This window comes from Acartia tonsa, chromosome 8 (genome assembly GCF_053477335.1).
Source record: "Acartia tonsa isolate MP-2025a chromosome 8, ASM5347733v1, whole genome shotgun sequence".
Taxonomy (NCBI): domain Eukaryota; kingdom Metazoa; phylum Arthropoda; class Copepoda; order Calanoida; family Acartiidae; genus Acartia; species Acartia tonsa.
The window spans coordinates 4141200-4165581 of record NC_137267.1 but is presented as its reverse complement, the minus strand read 5'-3'; the positions used below and the strand labels follow the sequence as shown (position 1 = coordinate 4165581).

The 24382-nt window shown below is 38.0% G+C and overlaps 2 protein-coding genes across 5 annotated transcripts in view; both read left to right on the top strand.

The window, feature by feature from the left end:
- Positions 1-4994, top strand: part of Rpn3 (regulatory particle non-ATPase 3) — a 38473-nt gene extending 33479 nt beyond the window's left edge. The window contains exons 17-20 of one of the 2 annotated variants that reach the window (XM_080168810.1): positions 958-1018; positions 3688-3768; positions 4264-4358; positions 4392-4994. In XM_080168810.1, coding sequence (XP_080024936.1) covers positions 958-1018; positions 3688-3768; positions 4264-4314 — 193 coding nt within the window. In that variant the 3' untranslated portion in view covers positions 4315-4358; positions 4392-4994. Of the gene's footprint in view, positions 1-957; positions 1019-3687; positions 3769-4263 lie in introns of both variants that reach the window. The other variant, XM_080168809.1, reaches the window with a different exon arrangement.
- A 3468-nt stretch (positions 4995-8462) lies between these two features.
- Positions 8463-24382, top strand: part of LOC145325835 (acyloxyacyl hydrolase-like) — a 62847-nt gene continuing 46927 nt past the window's right edge. For 2 of the 3 annotated variants that reach the window (XM_080168804.1, XM_080168802.1), the window contains exons 1-4: positions 8476-8555; positions 8935-9004; positions 20078-20118; positions 20716-20805. In XM_080168804.1, coding sequence (XP_080024930.1) covers positions 8525-8555; positions 8935-9004; positions 20078-20118; positions 20716-20805 — 232 coding nt within the window. In that variant the 5' untranslated portion in view covers positions 8476-8524. Of the gene's footprint in view, positions 8556-8934; positions 9005-20077; positions 20119-20715; positions 20806-24382 lie in introns of all 3 variants that reach the window. The other variant, XM_080168801.1, reaches the window with a different exon arrangement.

Sequence of the window (24382 nt, the reverse complement as noted above, 5' to 3'; positions counted from 1 at the left end):
ATGCTCAGTTACAAGATTAAAACTTTCGGCATTTCCGGGTTAAAAAAAAAACTGGTTTTAATCTTTTGACAGTACATTTTTATATTCTTAGAAAGCTGGATATAATACGATAATACATAATTTTTTAGTATGGCTGAGAACTGGTTCTAATACACCAGATTTAATCGGTTTCTAAGCGATACTGGAAAAGAAAGTTCTTTTTGACTGAAATAAAAAATCACTCGTACTTATAAGTTAAAAAATTCTACACAAAATTTATATGTCATAATAAAATCTTCAAGTATTGATTTTGTCGTTAAATACAATCTTAAAGAACAATCACTTACAAAAATGCCTAAAGTCCCATTTCCGCAGGGTTTTCTTACCTAACTTGAAAATAAAAAAATTTGAATTTTTATTTAATTTACATGTAGTACCTGTAGGACTTGGCTTATGTACCAAGTTTCAAGAATGTAGCCTAATTTTTGGATCATTTTGCTCACTGTTTAAGTTTAGATATCATTACGCCCTTCTTCCCCCTTTGATTTCTTTTTGCTTTTTCTGTGGGATTAATTTGAAATAGTCCAATCCTAGCCATGAATTATTAACAAGCAATTTTTAAAAAGTCGTCGAGTCATATAATTATCATAAATTACATTGAAAGTTCAGCCAATGAGTTTTGAATTTATTTTTAGTTTTGCAATATCATTATTATAATGATTTCTAATTTATATTTAAATATATGATTTTCATATAAATTAAAATATAGCTAGAATCATTTAAAATCAAGATAGCAGATTTAGATATAGTCATAATATTCCTACACAAAGATTAATTTGAAAGTCCCATATAACAAATATGTAAATCATTTAGAAACACCCTATTAATCTAAAATAATATATATACCTTTTAATTCAAGCCTTCTAAGATTGAAGTAAAACATATTTATGATAAAATAATTTCATTTATTTTATTTAGGGAGCCCCAGATTGCTTTTAACCAGAGAATCGAATTTTGTTTGGATCTACATAACCATTCGGTAAGCTTTTATGCTTAATGCTTCACTAGTGACTACGCCCCTAGAGGCCTTTAGGGGTGGTAAGTCGACCCTTCCCCCCCCCCCCCCACTTAATTTTAGTTAAAAAACAAGATAAAGTTGGGGGAGGGGGAAGTTCTCTTCAAAGTGTTGTGGTACCCTCCTCCAAATAGCTTAGAACCTTCCCAGGAACTTCCCTGAGAAGCTACGCTGTAAAGGAGAACCATATTGTTTAGCGGTTAGCAGATAGACAGACATACATCCAGTTACTATGACTAGACTCGAGGACGGTGGTAAATTTTTTTGAGGGGTGTAAATTACCCATATTGTGAATCAAAATGTGTTAAGTAAAAAACGACCTGAAAAGCTTAATAAAAATTTGGGTGTTTAAGCTGGGTTATGAAAGACCACTCCATAATTTTAATAGGATTCTATGGCACCCCCAATAGTTGCGATATTAAAACCCGCTTACTTTATACAAATGCGCAAGTTTCCATGAATATTAATCTTGTTATGAATTTTTAAGAAATTACATTAGAAGGATTAATATTTTCTAATTAAAGTTGATAGGAATTTTCTTTTAAATAGGTACAATAGCCGTTGTATAAAATAAAAAAATCCGTCATAATATTTTTGAATGTTATAAAAATGTATCGAATATTTTCAAATATATGGAGTAGGATATATAAGTTGGAAGGAATTTTAATGTTAGAGGGAGATTTGAAATCTGCATCAAATTTTAAGGATTTTTTTTATAAAATTCGTTTTTTGAATAATAATTTATCTAAAAGCGGAAATACAATTTAAGTTCATAAATTTTGACCAATAGGATAGGTGGATTGGAAACTACCTGCGCTCTAATTGGTTGAATGATGTGCGACACTTAAGCTTCTCCAATCAAAGCGAAGATAATTTTCAATCCACCAATCACAGATGTCAAAATTAATTAACTTAAATTGTATTTCCGCTTTTAGATAAAGAATTACGTATACAAAAAAAAACGAATTTTATAAAAAAAAAATCCTTAAAATTTGATGCAGATTTCAAATCTCCCTCTAACATTAAAATTCTTTCCAACTTATTTATCTTAATATGAAGATAAATTTCAGAAAAAAATAACTATGTACTTGGTATAGGAACAAGTTATCAAAAAAATGCTTAAAACTAGCCATAAGCATATGATAAGTAATTTTATTGTGTTCCGAAACAATATCACTTTATTTTGAAACTAGCGGCTTCGCCCCTAGCCTCTAGGGGCTTTGCCCCAAGAGGTTTGATCAAACTAATTTTTCGTGTTTTAGTTTTTAAAGAAAATTGAAGAAAAAAAATTGGGGGGGGAGGTTAGTCGACCCCACTATTTTAATTTTGGTTTTTAAAAAAAATTGGGGGGGGGAGGTTAGTCGACCTCACTATTTTAATTTTGGATTTTAAAAAAATTGGGTGGGGGGGTAATTTCAATTTCTTGGGGGGGGGGGGATAGGGGTGTCCCAGCACCCAAAAAAATAGTTATAAACCTTTCCGGGACCTATGAGAAGCTACCCTGTAAAGGAATACCCGATCGGTTCAGCGGTTAGCGAGATCCTTCGCTACAAACAAACAGACAGACATCGTTCTACTTTGTATTATAGATAAATTTAAAATAAGAAGGGGGTAAGTTTTCGGGGTTTTTTTTACTGCTTAGGTTTAATAGGGTACAGGGTAAAGGTTAAGGCCTCGCGGGTATAAGCTCAGTAGGGTTTAGGGTAAGGGTTATTCATAAAGAAAAATAACCATCGCTCAACCCTCTTAATTCTGACAGAGATATTGAATCAAAGCAAACTTATTATGCCTCTTTTTAACTGCCTAAAAGAAAATTTATATATCACATAACATTATAAAGATTATTTTACTGATATAAAAACTTACATTTTTTTCTCAAATTGTCTTTCACAGTATCTTTTTAATTATATAAATTGTTTTCTTTATTTTTTTCTGTCCTGTTTAGCTACATTTTTGTTTTCAAGAATACAAATTCCTTTTTGATATATCTAACATGCTCACGTTTTAAATATGCATTCATAGATATTTCCACAAAAATGGTTAAATAATATTTTTTCTAAACCATTTATTTCTTCAAAATTTCAGCTTTTTCAAAAAAGATTTTATTGGGAATTGTCGCCAGAATTTCTTATCCATAATTCTTTTTAAATTATTTTCATTAAAACTTGTTAAGAATATATTATAATGGGCGGTACATCGACAACCATACCATGGGAAAACTCTCTTTGGGTTTTTATTTTTATAATAAAGGATTAGTTTTCTCCTTGTTAAAATTAATGTTGGACAAAAAATAAGCGAAGCAAATGTTGATTTCATCTAATTTTGTAAATATTATATAAAAAAAAACAAATGTTTCAACCAATAATATTAGTATTTTTAACCTCAGTTTCTGGTCCTCAAAAAACCTAGACCGTTTTACTTAAGATTTGTCTCCCTAGATGGATTGTCCCAGTATTGTCGCACTAGTAGGTACGTTTGTCGGTGTACCGAATGGGCTTAAAATTTGGACTGTCACTTTATATTTATTCAACGGGTGATCAAACCCTAGAAATAGAGAAGCTGTACGTATAATGATTAAATTATGGCACATAGCATCTTTCAAAAGAATATACATTAATGTATTCTGTGTTTAGGTGAAAGCTATGAGATTCCCTCCCAAGTCCTACAACAAGGATTTAGAGTCTGCTGAGGATAGGAGGGAGAGAGAAGCACAGGTATATATATAGATATAGAATTCTTATTATAAATTAGATACTCTTAGTAGGTATGGATGTACTGACTTCTTAGGGATTTAGAGCCTGTTGAAGACATTAGGGAGAGAAAGGGGCTTAGATGGATAGATAGGTAGATGGAAATAGTTTTATAGACTGTTGTTAAATTAAGCTACATAGATATCGAGACCCTTTGGGGACCAGACCATTTTAGTAATAAATATGATTCTGGATAAAATTAACCTTCATACAGGGAAAAGGGGATTGTGATTCTGACAAACAATTCTAAGTAAAAATTTGCCCCAAACCCCCTCCCCTTATTTCTCCCCATCCCCTTCTTACCCACTTATCTTTAGTTACTTAAAAATTAAGTTTTACGCTAACTCTACGCCAACAATATATATTTAATTTCGGCAATTTCAAATGTAATTAATTGGTTAATAGCAGCCCCAAGTATTATTTTTATGGCTACATCTAAAAACCTTTCTCTCTTTTAAGGATCTTGAGCTAGCCAAGGAGATGGCAGAGGAAGAAGATGATGGATATTAAACTCTTTGCATCCTAATAATTACAATATTGAGCTCTTTGTATCTATGTCAATAGTTTACGTTGAGCTCTTTGTATCTTCTCAAAAGTTTTCTTGCTCTTTGTATCATTGTCAATAATTCAATTTGAGCACTTTGTATCTTTGTCAATAGTTTTCTTTGAGCTCTTTGTATCATCGTCAATTGTTTACTTTGAGCTCTTTGTATTATTGTCAATAGTTTACTTTGTGCTCTTTGTATCATTGTCAATAGTTTACTTTGAGCTCTTTGTATCTTTCCGTCACATTTGACCAGACATCATTCTCATGTGATTATTATCTAAATTAAGTCATGTTCAACAAACTTAAAACCATAATACAAAACACTATGTATTGTTTTGGCATTTTTGTTCAGTTTAAAATAGCTCCCAAACCCGTAATGTGGTTTATTTTTCCCTTTTCATCTAAATATAAAAGTGATAAGTAATAGGTATTATGTTTAGTCTATTTTATTTAAACTTGTTATTTATTCAAGTTTCGCCATTTTAATGATATAGACATAAAGTGGAAAACTTAGAAATTAAAATAATCCGTGAAATAAATTATTAATGTTCTTATATAATGTAATAATTGTAATTAATTAAAGCAATGTTATCATAATTATTCTTGGATTAGTATGATGTAACAATAAAATTATTCGTAATTATGATTGTTTTTATTTAATTATTTTTCTCCGGAAAGTAATTTTATTTTTTCTCATTGTGAAAAAAGTTCTCGAAACGATTGTGATAAAATAGTTGTTGGTTTGGTATTTTAAGCGACTTCAGTTTAAAATATGACCCTTTATTTAAAAGCGAAGCTTTTCTATAATTAGGGTCGGTCAGTACGTCCGTCCGTCACAGAGTTAGCTCTTTTCGTTAATTTAAACAGGTTAGAATTGTCCTATCGATTCCAAACTTTGCATGATGATTCCTATAGTAGTTAGGTACAATTAAGAAAGCGTAGCAACTCTATAAACAATACCAGACGTACGTCCATTTTAAACATGTCAATTTTTAACTTTTTTGACAACAAATTTTGTAGGTATGTTAAAATTATCCGATTCTTCTGATTTTTTTAAAAATTGATTCCTTTTACAACAAGGTACAATGTTATAAGCGAAGCATCTCTATAAACAAGTCCCAAAAATGTAAGTATGTTCTTAAATAGTATCATCTATTTATGCAGTTTTGCAACAAATTTTCTTAAAATATTGTTTGTACTGATGCATTAATAGTCTGCTAATTCATTTCTGACAATCTACAAGTGTTAATGTTCGTTTGTCCTTCCATATCAGAGCTTCGCTTTTATGGATGTTGTCATCCTTGTTTATAAACAAGGATGACAACTTCCTTTATAGTAGAGCCTTTAAGTCGAAGTTTGGACGAACGAATCATTTGTTGAGTGTCAGAATATTATTTTCCCGAAATAAGGTATAGCCAACAACCGAAATAAATCTTTAATAATATTTGGGGGGGGGGGGGCAAATAAAAAGTTCATCAATTCTATAAACGTTATCCCCCTCAATGACAGCTGAAAATCACTTAAAGGTTTCGTGATGCCAGTCATTTATAAAATTGTGTAAATGCAGAACATTTTAAAAAGGCATATATAAAATTTATGTCTATTTTAGTGATACTTTGTTCTTGGACTCATAGTTTTGAAACTGCGATGAATAGTTTATTATATTAAAATAAGGATGTCAATATCCACAACAGATCTGAGAACTAACGATCTTAGAGTTACAATTTAATGAGCATAATATTGAATTAAAGGTATTACAAAATTGGTGTACGTTTTATAACCTCTTTATCTTATATTAGCGGCTACGCCCCTAGAGGCCTCTATTGGCACGATTTTTTGTGATTTCTCTTGGGAGGGTGGTGGTACCCTCCCCCAAAATAGTTATAAACTTTTCTGGGACCTATGAGAAGCTACCCCGTAAAGGGGAACCCGTTAGCAAGATCCTTCGGTACAAACAGACAGAAAAACATCATGTTACTTTATTATAAGGATTTTGTCTTTAAAACTTAGAATTCAAAACTAGTGTCCAAACGTTTCAACCACTAATCTTAACAGAGGGTTTAATCATGGTGATTGGTTGTTAGATTGTCAAGTTTCGCGCACGTACGTAGTATACAGCACTATGAGTGCGTTGCACTATTGGATATAAAATACATGGATATTGTCAGAGATTAACGTATACCCAGATAAAATGTTTCTTTTAGCTGGCTAACAAAACGACCACCCCCTTCCCGCTCTTGACCATGGTGGAACGTATTGACCAATATCTAAGGACAATATTAGCATCCTAAATTAACGACATCAACTCCCCTGTCACAATGTCCACGTATTCTATATATCCATTGTTGCACTACAGAAACAAAAACATTCAGGCCCCCATATTAGATCTAAACAAGGATAAATATGTCAGTTTTTAATTTGGTCGGCAATATTAAATAATATAATAATTAGAAAAATAAAATCAAAGAACAGTAAGTTAAATTACAGAAATTATCTAACTTTAAATAACTTTCTCCCACAACTTTAAATTTTAGGTTTAAAAATAAAAGAAACCTTGCGAGGGAATTTTGGTATCCTCCTTCAAAATAGTTATAAACCTGCCAAGTGAAGTTCCTCTGTAGCAGTATTCTTCGGTACAGACAAATAAATAGACATCCTGTAATTTTCATATAAGGATTATAAGCCTCAATACAAATGTTTGGTAAAATTTGGTGCAAACATCTGTGTGTAGAGGACTGACGGAGAAATCTTAATTGTAGAGTAGCCGCGCAACAAAAAAAAACATGTTTTCAAGACCTCATTCATTACATAATTGTATATCATTTCTGCGTAATTTTATAAGGCAGCGATTTTTAATGTTAATATGATTTTTTAGTATCGAAGCCACTCTATGATACACTGTCTTTCAGTCCGTAACGCTATTGGGGAAAATGGGATTTACTCAGCTGCTATTAAAACCAACACATTATTTGAGTTGTTATATGTATCACTGCGGGTTTTTCCTAACCCAAACTTTTGGTTGTAGTCTATTTTTGACAGCTTATACCAACAATTAAATTAATTCGGAGAAAATCACGAAACACATACTTATTTTCAGCTGTCGTTGGGTGGTCAACACATGGTAGAATTGTCGACCTTTCCATCTGCTCCCTAAATATTATTTTTTATTTATCGTTTGTTGGTTATACCTTATTCCTGATTTTTTTAAAAGTATCGCTCCCTACTATTTTGTTGTTTATATGATCTACTTTCTTTTAAATTATTAACACACATATTGCAACATAAAAACTTCCTGTTTTTTTTTATTTTCCAGCGAAGCATTCCTTAAATTTGAATACTAATAAAGTTCATATGCAAGGACGTGCATGCTTTTTATAGGGGATTAAAATGAGTATATTTCAAATTTTTTAGTGGGGAAGTCTAATGTAAAAGTTTAAGTGGGGTGTATTATACCCCCATCCCCCTCAGAAGTCTAAAATAAATTTATGGAGTTTTTAAGTTTTAAATATTTGACTTATTTAAAGTAGTTATTTTTTTTAAGAGTATAAAAATAAGCTATTATAATTTATTTCGCTACTGATAAAATTGCTAAATTTGTTTTAAAACACAAAATACGTAATAATTTCTCATCTATTCTTATCTAATCTGTTTTAACCCCCCCTCCCCCCTCGAATTTGACCTTAAATTATGTTTATAGAAAACTCAATTTATCCGATATCTGACCAAAATTAACAAGGATTACAAAATCCACAAGACGAAACGCTAAAATGGACAGAAGTACAAACGAATAATAACACTATCAGGACATACCCTATAATTTATTGTACCTAGCCATTCCATTAATCATCTTGCAAAGATTCAAAAGAATAGGACGCTGCTAACGTGCCTGAATTAACGTTATATTTAGTTAAAAGAATTGAAGGGGGGGGGGGATTTTTTTTACAATAAAAATGGGAAATTGTTCAAGCCTCTTGCACTAAAATAAGTCATCATCTTATAAAGGGTTCTAGATTTTTTAAACTGCGATAACACACTAGAATTTCTGCCCTAGCCAGCTTGTCAATATTGTGTTACTGAACGACTAGAGGACCAACTCCCCCAAATTTTATCTAGTTTTCATCTTATTTGTTTTAGTAATTAATATATCTTCTGTCAATAAAGATTTATGAAAAAATGTTAAAATTTTGTTACTTAATTGTGATAAGTATGTGTTATATTTATTTTTATTTTATTTTACTTAATTAATTTCAAGTTATTGCAAGGGATCTTGAAAGTTAAAATGATTGATGATAAATCACCAATGAGAATAAACAAAATTATCCCTTCAGTAAATTTCATTATTACCTAAAGTCAGTCACAATATAGGTTCTTAGAATAAGAGCTCGGCAGCAACTAATAACCCGCAAAATTTAAACCCGTTTGGGTGATTTTAAAATATATTTGAAAATAAGGGTTGCAATATTTTTTTGGGTCAGGATTAAAACTTCTAGCGGTTTTTTTTTAAATAGTAAGAGGTTGATTTCCCTGAGGCCTACAGGCGGCTGCCAAGCCCTCGTTAGAACTAACTTTTTTCTTACAACCAGGTTGCCTTGTCCAAATCAATTTTGGATATCTTCTGTTTTCAACTGATGATAATGTTTTCCTTGCTAAAAGGTATTTTCTTTCAGCTCATACCAATAAATTAATTTGAAAAAAAATCACGAAACCTATACGTGTTTTTCAGCTGTCGTTGGGGGGCAACACATCGTAAAATTGACGACCTCTCCATTTGCCCCCCAAATATTATTTTAGATTAAATTCCCTTGTTGGTTATACCTTATTCCTGATTTTCTTTTCAAAATTACATATTTCTTAAACTGAAGCGACTCTGTAAGTTTATGTTTTGTATGCCATTTATAAAGATAATTTAAATTGACCAGTGGATTTTTCGGGTATAGTCCTTTCCATGACATCGCTCCATATGGGGCGATGATTTTAATTGATCGCCTCTTATGACATGGGGCGATGTATTGGCTCCTTGAAAGGAGCGATTTAATAGCCCCTTATAACAAGAGGCGATGTTATGACTCCTTGAAAGGAGCGATTTGATAGCCCCTTGCCCTAAGAGGCGATTAAATGATCCTTTATCGCTCCTTTATCGCCCCTTCTAAAGAGGAGATGATATGTCCTCTTATCCCAAGGGGCTATTTAATTAAATATCGCCTCTTCATGGCCCCTTCACTATTATATATATCTTAGTCCCTTGATGGCCCCTACATCGCTCCTACATCGCCCCTTCATCGCTCCTCCATCGCTCCTACTCCAAATTTATATTACATTGTACTTTGATGGCCCCTACATCGCCCCTCCATCGCTCCTACATCACCCCTTCATCGCTCCTTCTTCAAATTTATATTACATTGTACTTTGATGGCCCCTACATCGCCCCTCCATCGCTCCTACATCGCCCCTTCATCGCTCCTTCTTCAAATTTATATTACATTGTACTGTGATGGCCCCTACATCGCTCCTACATCGCTCCTTCATCGCTCCTACATCGCCCCTTCATCGCTCCTTCTCCAAATTTATATTACATTGCAACTTGATGGCCCCTACATCGCTCCTACATCGCTCCTCCATCGCCCCTTCATCGCTCCTTCTCCAAATTTATATAACATTGCAACTTGATGGCCCCTACATCGCTGCTACATCGCTCCTCCATCGCTCCTCAATCGCTCCTACATCGCCCCTTCATCGCTCCTTCCACAAATTTATATTACATTGTACTTTGATGGCCCCTACATCTCTCCTCCATCGCTCCTCCATCGCCCCATCGCCCCTTAATAGCCCCTTACCTTAATTTATATAAAAAAGCCCCTACATAGCCTCTCCATCGCCCCTTCATAGCTCCTTACCTTAATTTTTATAACATAGCCCCTACATAGCCTCTCCATCGCCCCTTAATAGCCCCTTATCTTAATTTATATAACAAAGCCCCTACATAGCCTCTCCATCGCCCCTAATAGCCCCTTACCTTTATTTATATAACAAAGCTCCTACATAGCCTCTCCATTGCCCCTTAATAGTCCCTTACCTTAATTTATATAACATAGCTCCTACATAGCCTCTCCATCGCCCCTTAAAAGCCCATTACCTTAATTTATATAACATAGCCCCTACATAGCCTCTCCATCGCCCCTTACCTTAATTTATATAACATAGCCCCTACATAGCCTCTCCATCGCCCCTTAATAGCTCCTTACCTTAATTTATATAACATAGCCCCTACATAGCCTCTCCATCGCCCCTTAATAGCCCCTTACCTTAATTTATATAACATAGCCTCTACATAGCCTCTCCATCGCCCCTTAATAGCCCCTTACCTTAATTTATATAACATAGCCCTACATAGCCTCTCCATCGCCCCTTAATAGCCCCTTACCTTAATTTATATAGCATAGCCCCTACATAGCCTCTCCATCGCCCCTTAATAGCCTCTTACCTTAATTTATATAATCCTTACCTTAATATATATAACATAGCCCCTACATAGCCTCTCCATCGCCCCTAAATAGCCCCTTACCCTAATTTATATAACATAGCCCCTACATAGCCTCTCCATCGCCCCTTAATAGCTCCTTACCTTAATTTATATAACATAGCCCCTACATAGCCTCTCCATCGCCCCTTAATAGCCCCTTACCTTAATTTATATAACATAGCCCTACATAGCCTCTCCATCGCCCCTTAATAGCCCCTTACCTTAATTTATATAGCATAGCCCCTACATAGCCTCTCCATCGCCCCTTAATAGCCTCTTACCTTAATTTATATAATCCTTACCTTAATATATATAACATAGCCCCTACATAGCCTCTCCATCGCCCCTAAATAGCCCCTTACCCTAATTTATATAACATAGCCCCTACATAGCCTCTCCATCGCCCCTTAATAGCTCCTTACCTTAATTTATATAACATAGCCCCTACATAGCCTCTCCATCGCCCCTTAATAGCCCCTTACCTTAATTTATATAACATAGCCCTACATAGCCTCTCCATCGCCCCTTAATAGCCCCTTACCTTAATTTATATAGCATAGCCCCTACATAGCCTCTCCATCGCCCCTTAATAGCCTCTTACCTTAATTTATATAATCCTTACCTTAATATATATAACATAGCCCCTACATAGCCTCTCCATCGCCCCTAAATAGCCCCTTACCCTAATTTATATAACATAGCCCCTACATAGCCTCTCCATCGCCCCTTAATAGCCCCTTACCTTAATTTATATAACATAGCCTCTACATAGCCTCTCCATCGCCCCTTAATAGCCCCTTACCTTAATTTATATAACATAGCCCTACATAGCCTCTCCATCGCCCCTTAATAGCCCCTTACCTTAATTTATATAGCATAGCCCCTACATAGCCTCTCCATCGCCCCTTAATAGCCTCTTACCTTAATTTATATAATCCTTACCTTAATATATATAACATAGCCCCTACATAGCCTCTCCATCGCCCCTGAATAGCCCCTTACCCTAATTTATATAACATAGCCCCTACATAGCCTCTCCATCGCCCCTTAATAGCTCCTTACCTTAATTTATATAACATAGCCCCTACATAGCCTCTCCATCGCCCCTTAATAGCCCCTTACCTTAATTTATATAACATAGCCTCTACATAGCCTCTCCATCGCCCCTTAATAGCCCCTTACCTTAATTTATATAGCATAGCCCCTACATAGCCTCTCCATCGCCCCTTAATAGCCTCTTACCTTAATTTATATAATCCTTACCTTAATATATATAACATAGCCCCTACATAGCCTCTCCATCGCCCCTAAATAGCCCCTTACCCTAATTTATATAACATAGCCCCTACATAGCCTCTCCATCGCCCCTTAATAGCTCCTTACCTTAATTTATATAACATAGCCCCTACATAGCCTCTCCATCGCCCCTTAATAGCCCCTTACCTTAATTTATATAACATAGCCCTACATAGCCTCTCCATCGCCCCTTAATAGCCCCTTACCTTAATTTATATAACATAGCCCTACATAGCCTCTCCATCGCCCCTTAATAGCCTCTTACCTTAATTTATATAATCCTTACCTTAATATATATAACATAGCCCCTACATAGCCTCTCCATCGCCCCTAAATAGCCCCTTACCCTAATTTATATAACATAGCCCCTACATAGCCTCTCCATCGCCCCTTAATAGCCCCTTACCTTAATTTATATAACATAGCCTCTACATAGCCTCTCCATCGCCCCTTAATAGCCCCTTACCTTAATTTATATAACATAGCCCTACATAGCCTCTCCATCGCCCCTTAATAGCCCCTTACCTTAATTTATATAGCATAGCCCCTACATAGCCTCTCTATCGCCCCTTAATAGCCTCTTACCTTAATTTATATAATCCTTACCTTAATATATATAACATAGCCCCTACATAGCCTCTCCATCGCCCCTAAATAGCCCCTTACCCTAATTTATATAACATAGCCCCTACATAGCCTCTCCATCGCCCCTTAATAGCTCCTTACCTTAATTTATATAACATAGCCCCTACATAGCCTCTCCATCGCCCCTTAATAGCCCCTTACCTTAATTTATATAACATAGCCCTACATAGCCTCTCCATCGCCCCTTAATAGCCCCTTAATAGCCCCTTACCTTAATTTATATAGCATAGCCCCTACATAGCCTCTCCATCGCCCCTTAATAGCCCCTTACCTTAATTTATATAGCATAGCCCCTACATAGCCTCTCCATCGCCCCTTAATAGCCTCTTACCTTAATTTATATAATCCTTACCTTAATATATATAACATAGCCCCTACATAGCCTCTCCATCGCCCCTAAATAGCCCCTTACCCTAATTTATATAACATAGCCCCTACATAGCCTCTCCATCGCCCCTTAATAGCCCCTTACCTTAATTTATATAACATAGCCACTACATAGCCTCTCCATCGCCCCTTAATAGCCCCTTACCTTAATTTATATAACATAGCCCTACATAGCCTCTCCATCGCCCCTTAATAGCCCCTTACCTTAATTTATATAGCATAGCCCCTACATAGCCTCTCCATCGCCCCTGAATAGCCCCTTACCCTAATTTATATAACATAGCCCCTACATAGCCTCTCCATCGCCCCTTAATAGCTCCTTACCTTAATTTATATAACATAGCCCCTACATAGCCTCTCCATCGCCCCTTAATAGCCCCTTACCTTAATTTATATAACATAGCCTCTACATAGCCTCTCCATCGCCCCTTAATAGCCCCTTACCTTAATTTATATAGCATAGCCCCTACATAGCCTCTCCATCGCCCCTTAATAGCCCCTTTACCTTAATTTATATAACATAGCCTCTACATAGCCTCTCCATCGCCCCTTAATAGCCCCTTACCTTAATTTATATAATCCTTACCTTAATATATATAACATAGCCCCTACATAGCCTCTCCATCGCCCCTAAATAGCCCCTTACCCTAATTTATATAACATAGCCCCTACATAGCCTCTCCATCGCCCCTTAATAGCCTCTTACCTTAATTTATATAACATAGGCCCTACAAAGCATCTCCATCGCCCCTTAATAGCCCCTTACCTTAATTATATAACATAGCCCCTACATAGCCTCTCCATCGCCCCTTAAAAGCCCATTACCTTAATTTATATAACATAGCCCCTACATAGCCTCTTCATCGCCCCTTACCTTAATTTATATATCATAGGCCCTTTATGGCTCCTGTACAGCCTCTGTAATTGTATTGCCCCTTCATTATAGAAGGTAGGGCATTAAGGTAAGGAAGGAATGTGACCCTCTACAGTTTTAAATTTAAGTTTTAAAAGGATGACAAGGATGACAACATTTATAAAAGCAAAGCTCTGAAACGGTAGAAAAAAGTTAAGGTAAGGGGCTATTAAGGGGCGATGGAGAGGCTATGTAGGGCTATGTTATATAAATTAAGGTAAGGGGCTATTAAGGGGCGATGGAGAGGCTATGTAGGGGCTATGTTATATAAATTAGGGTAAGGGGCTATTTAGGGGCGATGGAGAGGCTATGTAGGGGCTATGTTATATATATTAAGGTAAGGATTATATAAATTAAGGTAAGAGGCTATTAAGGGGCGATGGAGAGGCTATGTAGGGGCTATGCTATATAAATTAAGGTAAGGGGCTATTAAGGGGCGATGGAGAGGCTATGTAGGGCTATGTTATATAAATTAAGGTAAGGGGCTATTAAGGGGCGATGGAGAGGCTATGTAGGGGCTATGTTATATAAATTAAGGTAAGGAGCTATTAAGGGGCGATGGAGAGGCTATGTAGGGGCTATGTTATATAAATTAGGGTAAGGGGCTATTCAGGGGCGATGGAGAGGCTATGTAGGGGCTATGTTATATATATTAAGGTAAGGATTATATAAATTAAGGTAAGAGGCTATTAAGGGGCGATGGAGAGGCTATGTAGGGGCTATGCTATATAAATTAAGGTAAGGGGCTATTAAGGGGCGATGGAGAGGCTATGTAGAGGCTATGTTATATAAATTAAGGTAAGGGGCTATTAAGGGGCGATGGAGAGGCTATGTAGGGGCTATGTTATATAAATTAAGGTAAGGGGCTATTAAGGGGCGATGGAGAGGCTATGTAGGGGCTATGTTATATAAATTAGGGTAAGGGGCTATTCAGGGGCGATGGAGAGGCTATGTAGGGGCTATGTTATATATATTAAGGTAAGGATTATATAAATTAAGGTAAGAGGCTATTAAGGGGCGATGGAGAGGCTATGTAGGGGCTATGCTATATAAATTAAGGTAAGGGGCTATTAAGGGGCGATGGAGAGGCTATGTAGGGCTATGTTATATAAATTAAGGTAAGGGGCTATTAAGGGGCGATGGAGAGGCTATGTAGAGGCTATGTTATATAAATTAAGGTAAGGGGCTATTAAGGGGCGATGGAGAGGCTATGTAGGGGCTATGTTATATAAATTAGGGTAAGGGGCTATTTAGGGGCGATGGAGAGGCTATGTAGGGGCTATGTTATATATATTAAGGTAAGGATTATATAAATTAAGGTAAGAGGCTATTAAGGGGCGATGGAGAGGCTATGTAGGGGCTATGCTATATAAATTAAGGTAAGGGGCTATTAAGGGGCGATGGAGAGGCTATGTAGGGCTATGTTATATAAATTAAGGTAAGGGGCTATTAAGGGGCGATGGAGAGGCTATGTAGGGGCTATGTTATATAAATTAAGGTAAGGGGCTATTTAGGGGCGATGGAGAGGCTATGTAGGGGCTATGTTATATATATTAAGGTAAGGATTATATAAATTAAGGTAAGAGGCTATTAAGGGGCGATGGAGAGGCTATGTAGGGGCTATGCTATATAAATTAAGGTAAGGGGCTATTAAGGGGCGATGGAGAGGCTATGTAGGGGCTATGTTATATAAATTAGGGTAAGGGGCTATTTAGGGGCGATGGAGAGGCTATGTAGGGGCTATGTTATATATATTAAGGTAAGGATTATATAAATTAAGGTAAGAGGCTATTAAGGGGCGATGGAGAGGCTATGTAGGGGCTATGCTATATAAATTAAGGTAAGGGGCTATTAAGGGGCGATGGAGAGGCTATGTAGGGCTATGTTATATAAATTAAGGTAAGGGGCTATTAAGGGGCGATGGAGAGGCTATGTAGAGGCTATGTTATATAAATTAAGGTAAGGGGCTATTAAGGGGCGATGGAGAGGCTATGTAGGGGCTATGTTATATAAATTAAGGTAAGGAGCTATTAAGGGGCGATGGAGAGGCTATGTAGGGGCTATGTTATATAAATTAAGGTAAGGGGCGATGGAGAGGCTATGTAGGGGCTATGTTATATAAATTAAGGTAATGGGCTTTTAAGGGGCGATGGAGAGGCTATGTAGGAGCTATGTTATATAAATTAAGGTAAGGGACTATTAAGGGGCAATGGAGAGGCTATGTAGGAGCTTTGTTATATAAATAAAGGTAAGGGGCTATTAGGGGCGATGGAGAGGCTATGTAGGGGCTTTGTTATATAAATTAAGATAAGGGGCTATTAAGGGGCGATGGAGAGGCTATGTAGGGGCTATGCTATATAAATTAAGGTAAGGGGCTATTAAGGGGCGATGGAGAGGCTATGTAGGGCTATGTTATATAAATTAAGGTAAGGGGCTATTAAGGGGCGATGGAGAGGCTATGTAGGGGCTATGTTATATAAATTAAGGTAAGGAGCTATTAAGGGGCGATGGAGAGGCTATGTAGGGGCTATGTTATATAAATTAGGGTAAGGGGCTATTTAGGGGCGATGGAGAGGCTATGTAGGGGCTATGTTATATATATTAAGGTAAGGATTATATAAATTAAGTAAGAGGCTATTAAGGGGCGATGGAGAGGCTATGTAGGGGCTATGCTATATAAATTAAGGTAAGGGGCTATTAAGGGGCGATGGAGAGGCTATGTAGGGCTATGTTATATAAATTAAGGTAAGGGGCTATTAAGGGGCGATGGAGAGGCTATGTAGAGGCTATGTTATATAAATTAAGGTAAGGGGCTATTAAGGGGCGATGGAGAGGCTATGTAGGGGCTATGTTATATAAATTAGGGTAAGGGGCTATTTAGGGGCGATGGAGAGGCTATGTAGGGGCTATGTTATATATATTAAGGTAAGGATTATATAAATTAAGGTAAGAGGCTATTAAGGGGCGATGGAGAGGCTATGTAGGGGCTATGCTATATAAATTAAGGTAAGGGGCTATTAAGGGGCGATGGAGAGGCTATTTAGGGGCTATGTTATATAAATTAAGGTAAGGGGCTATTAAGGGGCGATGGAGAGGCTATGTAGGGGCTATGTTATATAAATTAAGGTAAGGGGATATTAAGGGGCGATGGAGAGGCTATGTAGGGGCTATGTTACATAATTAAGGTAAGAGGCTATTATGGGGCGATGGAGAGGCTATGTAGGAGCTTTGTTATATAGATTAAGGTAAGGGGCTATTAAGGGGCGATGGAGAGGCTTTGTAGGGGCTATGTTATATAGATTAGGGTAAGGGGCTATTAAGGGGCGATGGAGAGGCTATATAGGGGCTATGTTATATAAATTAAGGTAAGAGGCTATTAAGGGGCGATTGAGAGGCTATGTAGGGGCTATGTTACATAATTAAGGTAAGGGGCTATTAAGGGGCGATGGAGAGGCTATATAGGAGCTTTGTTATATAAATTTAGGTAAGGGGCTATTAAGGGGCGATGGAGAGGCTATGTAGGGGCAATGTTATATAATTAAATTAAGTGGCTATTAAGGGGCGATAGAGAGGCCATATAGGAGCTTTGTTATATAAATTAAGGTAAGGGGCTATTAAGGGGCGATGGAGGAGCGATGTAGGGGCCATCAAGTTGCAATGTAATATAATAAATTTGGAGAAGGAGCGATGAAGGGGCGATGTAGGAGCGATGAAGGAGCGATGGAGGAGCGATGGAGGAGCTATGTAGGAGCGATGTAGGGGCCATCAAGTTGCAATGTAATATAAATTTGGAGAAGGAGCGATGAAGGGGCGATGTAGGAGCAATGAAGGAGCGATGTAGGAGCGATGTAGGGGCCATCACAGTACAATTTAATATAAATTTGGAGAAGGAGCGATGAAGGAGCGATGTAGGAGCGATGGAGGGGCGATGTAGGGGCCATCAAAGTACAATGTAATATAAATTTGGAGAAGGAGCGATGAAGGGGCGATGTAGGAGCGATGAAGGAGCGATGTAGGAGCGATGTAGGAGTGATGTAGGAGCGATGTAGGGGCCATCACAGTACAATTTAATATAAATTTGGAGAAGGAGCGATGTAGGAGCGATGGAGGGGCGATGTAGGAGCGATGGAGGGGCGATGTAGGAGCCATCAAAGTACAATGTAATATAAATTTGGAGAAGGAGCGATGAAGGAGCAATGGAGGGGCGATGTAGGAGCGATGGAGGGGCAATGGAGGGGCGATGTAGGGGCCATCAAAGTACAATGTAATATAAATTTGGAGAAGGAGCGATGAAGGGGCGATGTAGGAGCGATGAAGGAGCGATGTAGGAGCGATGTAGGGGCCATCACAGTACAATTTAATATAAATTTGGAGAAGGAGCGATGTAGGAGCGATGGAGGGGCGATGTAGGAGCGATGAAGGAGCGATGTAGCAGCGATGTAGGGGCCATCAAGTTGCAATGTAATATAAATTTGGAGAAGGAGCGATGAAGGGGCGATGTAGGAGCGATGAAGGAGCGATGTAGGAGCGATGTAGGGGCCATCACAGTACAATTTAATATAAATTTGGAGAAGGAGCGATGTAGGAGCGATGTAGGGGCCATCACAGTACAATTTAATATAAATTTGGAGAAGGAGCGATGAAGGAGCGATGTAGGAGCGATGAAGGGGCGATGTAGGAGCGATGTAGGGGCCATCAAAGTACAATGTAATATAAATTTGGAGAAGGGGCGATGGAGGAGCGATGTAGGGGCCATCAAGTGGGTTGTTATATAAATTAAGGTAAGGGACTACGGAGGGGCGATGGAGAGGCTATGAAGGAGCCATCATGGGGCTATAGTATAGCCTCTTATCATAAGAGGCGATATTAACGCCCCTTCAAAGGAGCTATTAAGAGGCCATGAAGGAGCTATAGCATAGCCTCTTATCATAAGAGGCGATATGAACGCTCCTTAAAAGGGGCTATCACATCGCTCCATATGATAAGAGGCTATGCTATAGCTCCTTGAAGGAGCTATAGAAAATCATCGCCCCATATGGAGCGATGTCATGGAAAGGACTATACCCGATTTTTCTATGAATTTTCTTTATTTTTTTGTGTATAGTTCAGAACCGGTTCGAATCCAGCAGATATGAATAGGATTAATTCGGAGAAATACTGGAAAAGTCCGATTTTTAAGAATATATATGCGTTTTTAAGTTTGAATATTAAAAGCGCAAATCCCTGTAAAAATATTACGATCAATTATATGAGACGAAGAAGCTTTCATTAGATTTTTAAAAACTTTATTTTAAAAGATATATTTTTTTATCAGTTATAAAATTAATAAATTCTAGGATATTTCATTCAATAATTTAGAATATAAATAAATCTTAAAAACAAATTTTATTTGAATTAAAAAGCACTATTATATAAGCATATTTTCAAAAATTACCTTTTAATGGATTTATATGTTTTAAAGTTTCTAAAAAGGTTCATATTCATAAAAACTGTTTAATGCATTAATTTCCAAGAAAATATTAAGCAAAGGTTTAAAAACGTCCTTCTTATATACTAAAGTAGGCGGATGTCTATTTGTCTGTCTATCTACAAAATTGCACCGAAGGAAGTATTTAAGTATTTACTAAAGTAGCAAGATGTTTGTCTATATGTCTTATATATATGAGTCAGTCAAGGCAAGTTCGATGGAGTTTGAGGCGGTTACCCCTTTGAGTTAAGAACGTCAAAGATGTAGAATAACATGAACATCATTTATTGGTTAGTTCTTTCATCCAGTAGAAGGAGTAGGGATGGGGTAAAGGGGTAGGGCGTTATTTTAGCCAGCTACAAGTTTCCATTTATCAGAGTACATAATAATCTGGTGTAAGATCCAAGTATTAATAAATCCATTAGGACAAACCAACACTGGTTCACTAATTGTAAAGTGGCTTTGCTACTAAAATTTACAATTTTATTATTTTTTTAGCTTAAAATCTGAAAGGTACAGATATGATGTTTTTAAACCAAGTAAGCTATTTCTTTTTCCAGTAAGACTTCCAAACCGATTTTTATCCGCTGGATTAGAACCGGTTTAATATTAGATATCAATCGACATGTTTTATATGGACGTACGGACATTCTGCTATTAAGAGGGGGGAACTTTTGACACATTTGCAAAACAGTGAATATAGGCTATTATATCTTTGGACTGAGAGGATAAGTTATCGGGGATAAAATCAATCATACATGATAAATTTTCCCAATGTTTTTTACATATTTGAAGAAAAAAGATGTATATTTGTTTAATAAGTTGACCTCTATCTCTTTTTAAAAATAAAATTTTTATTTTTACCTGTCCAGAGACAAGCTGGAGGCCTGCAGATCCTGGACCTGGAGGCCTATCAAAAAATTCTTAAAACTTGGGAAAATTCATTACATTAGAATGATTTTTTCTTTTATAACCTATCCTCTCAGTCCAAAGATAAAGCCTATACTCACTGTTTACGCAAATGTGTTAAAACTCCCCCCTCTCTTGTAGAGTTGCTTCGCTTCCTAAATCACACCTTAACTGTTATACCTAGTAAATATCATACAAAGTTTGAAATCTCAAGTTGTTTCTTTTAGAATACAAAGAAATAGTGACAGAAAATAAAGTTTCAAAAGTTGGTCGCGGTATAAATGGTGGCTTCGCTTGCGGTGCTTGTACCGTTCTTGGTAAGATTTTTTTTCAGTATAGCTTCGAAACCGATTAATATCCGCTGGATTAGAACCAGTTCTCAGCTATACTGAAAAATTATGTATAGCATCGTATTATAGACAACTATCCACAAGTACTAAAATTATCATAAAATTAATAAACGTTTTGTAATCTCAGGACTTCAGCCCCTCGGGGCTAAAAAAAACTGGTTACAAGCTGTCAATAATACGATGCAATACATGATTTACAACTATTATTAACGCAACTATTATGTAGCTAAGGTATGTCCGTACATCCATAGGTCACATAGTTCTTTTTTTCATCAAGTTATTGTTCATTATGAATATGATTTTCCTTGTTTTTGAACGCAAAATATTTAAAGGCTTAGCTAACTCACTGTAAAAGAAATTTATTAGTCCGATTATCATCTAAAGATTCCCATTGATGATAAACAAAATTATTTTTTTCTGCAGATAGAAAATATTAAGCTATAGTTTTATAGTTTACTCTCAATTTTAACTATTTTAAGCTCATTTTTGCTGCGAAAAATTGACCTCCTTAGAGTCAAAGTGTCTCAAAAATCAGCCATGTGACGTCATAAAAATGAGGGAGATGAGAGAAGAAGTGGGAAAGAAGACCCCTAAATAAGAGATGTATAATCCCTCATTTTTATGACGTTACATGGCTGATTATTGAGACACTTTATCCAGTTACGATTTAGATCTCACTTTTTTATAACTGTGGTATTCGGCAACCGTGAGCCATGCCTATGGCACCCCTGATCTGGGGTTCGGTGGAGGGTCAATGGCCCTCCCCCGAGTCCTGGGGAAGGGGTCTGATGACCCCCTCCCTATGCTTAAAATTAATGATTGAATCCGTCATGTTTATTATGGTTAACTGTATTCTTAATTCTCCCCCACCCTTTTCAGGGATGGGGGATCATTATTGCCCAAACTGACCACTGTATATGTATTATAATGCTTTTATGTTATGATTATTTATTCCTATCCATGTAGTTATTGTTTGTTGTATATAGCTTTAGTATCCTTTAAACCTTCAATAAAGTGACAACTGAAATAGATGTTGATTATTATCTAGTGAATGCTAGAGAAGCGTAGCTTCTCTATAGTAAGGTGTCCACGTCTGTCACACTGCCGTAATCTAATTGAACTCCGGTGTCTGCCATTTATCCTCGGCGGATACCACAACTTTTGGTGACAGCTGTGTGAGATTACGGCAAACCATAAGTGTAGAGCAGACGCGCATCTGAGGCCAAGGTACTCCCAGCAGTGAAACTGGCAAAACTGACACAAGCAACCTGAATTACCCACCCTGGACAGCAAAGTCTAACTCTGCATCCGGCAGTTGTGGAAGCAAGACAGCGAAACCTGACGAAGAACCGCGAGAAGCGCCGACATCTAACGGAGAATCGAGCGCTCAAAGGGCTGAAACAGGCCTGCGGACCGGCTGAAACAAGCCAAATAAGTGTAAACGGCTGAAAATAGGCCAACTTTACTGCAAGAGATAGCAGGATCCGAACCAGTGGCGCTAGCAGGACGGGACATTCCCTGCCGCCATCAGCCGGATTTGGATCAGCGGCGCTAGCAGGACGGGACATTCCCTGCCGCCGATAGGCTGAAACATGCCACATAGCTGCGAGCTGCGAGCCAACATACGAGTGTAGTGCACCAAAACAGAGAAAACTACGTCAACTCCAAGTATCCTGAGAGGCTACAACGCAGCCGCCCATCTAGAAAAACAGATATTATATCACATTTGCAGGGATTACCACCCTGGTGTGATGGCTAAACAATAGATTTATGAGCAAAGCTTGGCAAACAAATTGTTGTGTTGTGATAAAACTAAAAATAGAACAGGCTTGGATTTATTGTGTATTGTGATAACAGCTAAAAATAGAACAGGGTTAGTAAACAAATCTGTTATGTAATTGTGATAAGGACAAAAATAGAAGCTAGATGTAATATAATAAAGACCCTGATACACAATCAAATCACCTCAAACCTCCAGCACAACAACAATACACCCCTTATTCCAGAGGAAAGGGAGGAGCCCCCCTCCATTGAAGGCAAATACAATCAGGGTGATATAATAGATAAGCCTAGGATTAAGAAGAAAAGGCACTATTACACCAGCACACAGTTACCCCCCCTCCCTCACAGGGGGAACGGACGGAGTTACCCCCGTCCCCTCACGCGCTTTCCCCCTTCCTACCCACACTAGACTAAGTCCATCTGTAGTGTGGGGCTAGCGACCGGGCACACAGAGCGCCTTTCACGGGTAGCGCAACAGAGTGCGGAAATATCATAAATTCAACGGACAAAGCGGACCAATGAGAGAGCGAGTTGAGGGAAAGTGCGCGTTTTCCCCGTGTGCGCGGATTTGACGGTGCGTACGCACGTTGCAAGGACAGGAGATTTCACGCACACACACACACCGGAGCGGAGCTACTCCATAGCATCCAACAGGGGTATTTTTAGCAAATAAAGAATTACAAGCTTCCCTCCTTCTAGCTCTAGTGTGATAAAGGAAAACCCAATCAGTTCCTGACAGCAGTTCAGACCCTCAACATCTACCTATTCTACAACCTCAGAACCCAACTAGTGCCAAAGTACAGCTAAGTTATACAGTTGTAACTAAACTACCAACCTAGTGATACAAACAGTGTTGGCTGTTAGGCTAGGAAGCCTCAAGTGACAAACCATTCATTTTTAGTACTGTATAACTTTGTGTCCCGCCGTTGAACCGTTGACCCGATGGACCAGCCGCAAGCCCCAGGAGGTGAACAAGCCCCAGGATGGCTCCAGGATGACCCTCAGCCGGCCCCAGCCGAGTACCGCAAGCTGATGCTGAGCAATCTGCCGGAGTATAGAGGGCCGCCCAAGCAATCCTGGTCGTCACATATCCGCAGACTCGAGATGTCATGGGCGGCTTACCGCGTGCCACCTCATGATTCCCTCAACCGCCGCAACGCCCTCCTACTGTCACTGGTAGGGCAAGCGGCGGAAATGGCGTCCCATCTGTTTGGCGAGGCAGGCCAAGCCTTGACCTACGAGCAGGTCAAGGCCGAGTGTGAAATGCTATTTCGTCCTGCTTTTGAATCCCAAACGCTTAAACAAGCGTTTAGGGATTACAAGCAACACTCGACAGAACCGATACAGGCGTACATATCCACTAAATGTGCCCTGTATCGGGACGCCTACAGCCATGAGGATCTTGAGTTGTTGGTGGACGAATTAAATCGTGGAATTCGTAACGCCAATGTAAAACGCATCATGATGGGACATGAAATTACGAGTGTACCTGAGTACACTCGTAAGGCCATGTTTACCGTCACCATGATCACTAAGCAACTGAAGGAAGGTGTGTGCCTAGTGGACTCTACCGACGGGCTGACTGGATCTGCCAGCATCCAGTTGCCCCAGTATGATGAGTCGGAGCCAATGGAGATTGGCGCCTTGGCTCCGGGTCTCCACCAGATGGGGAAGGTCGCTCCAGATGACAAGGTTCCAGGCCGCTGCTTCCGCTGCCAGGGGAGAGGCCACCGAGCTCGAGACTGCCCAACGCCTGTGGAAG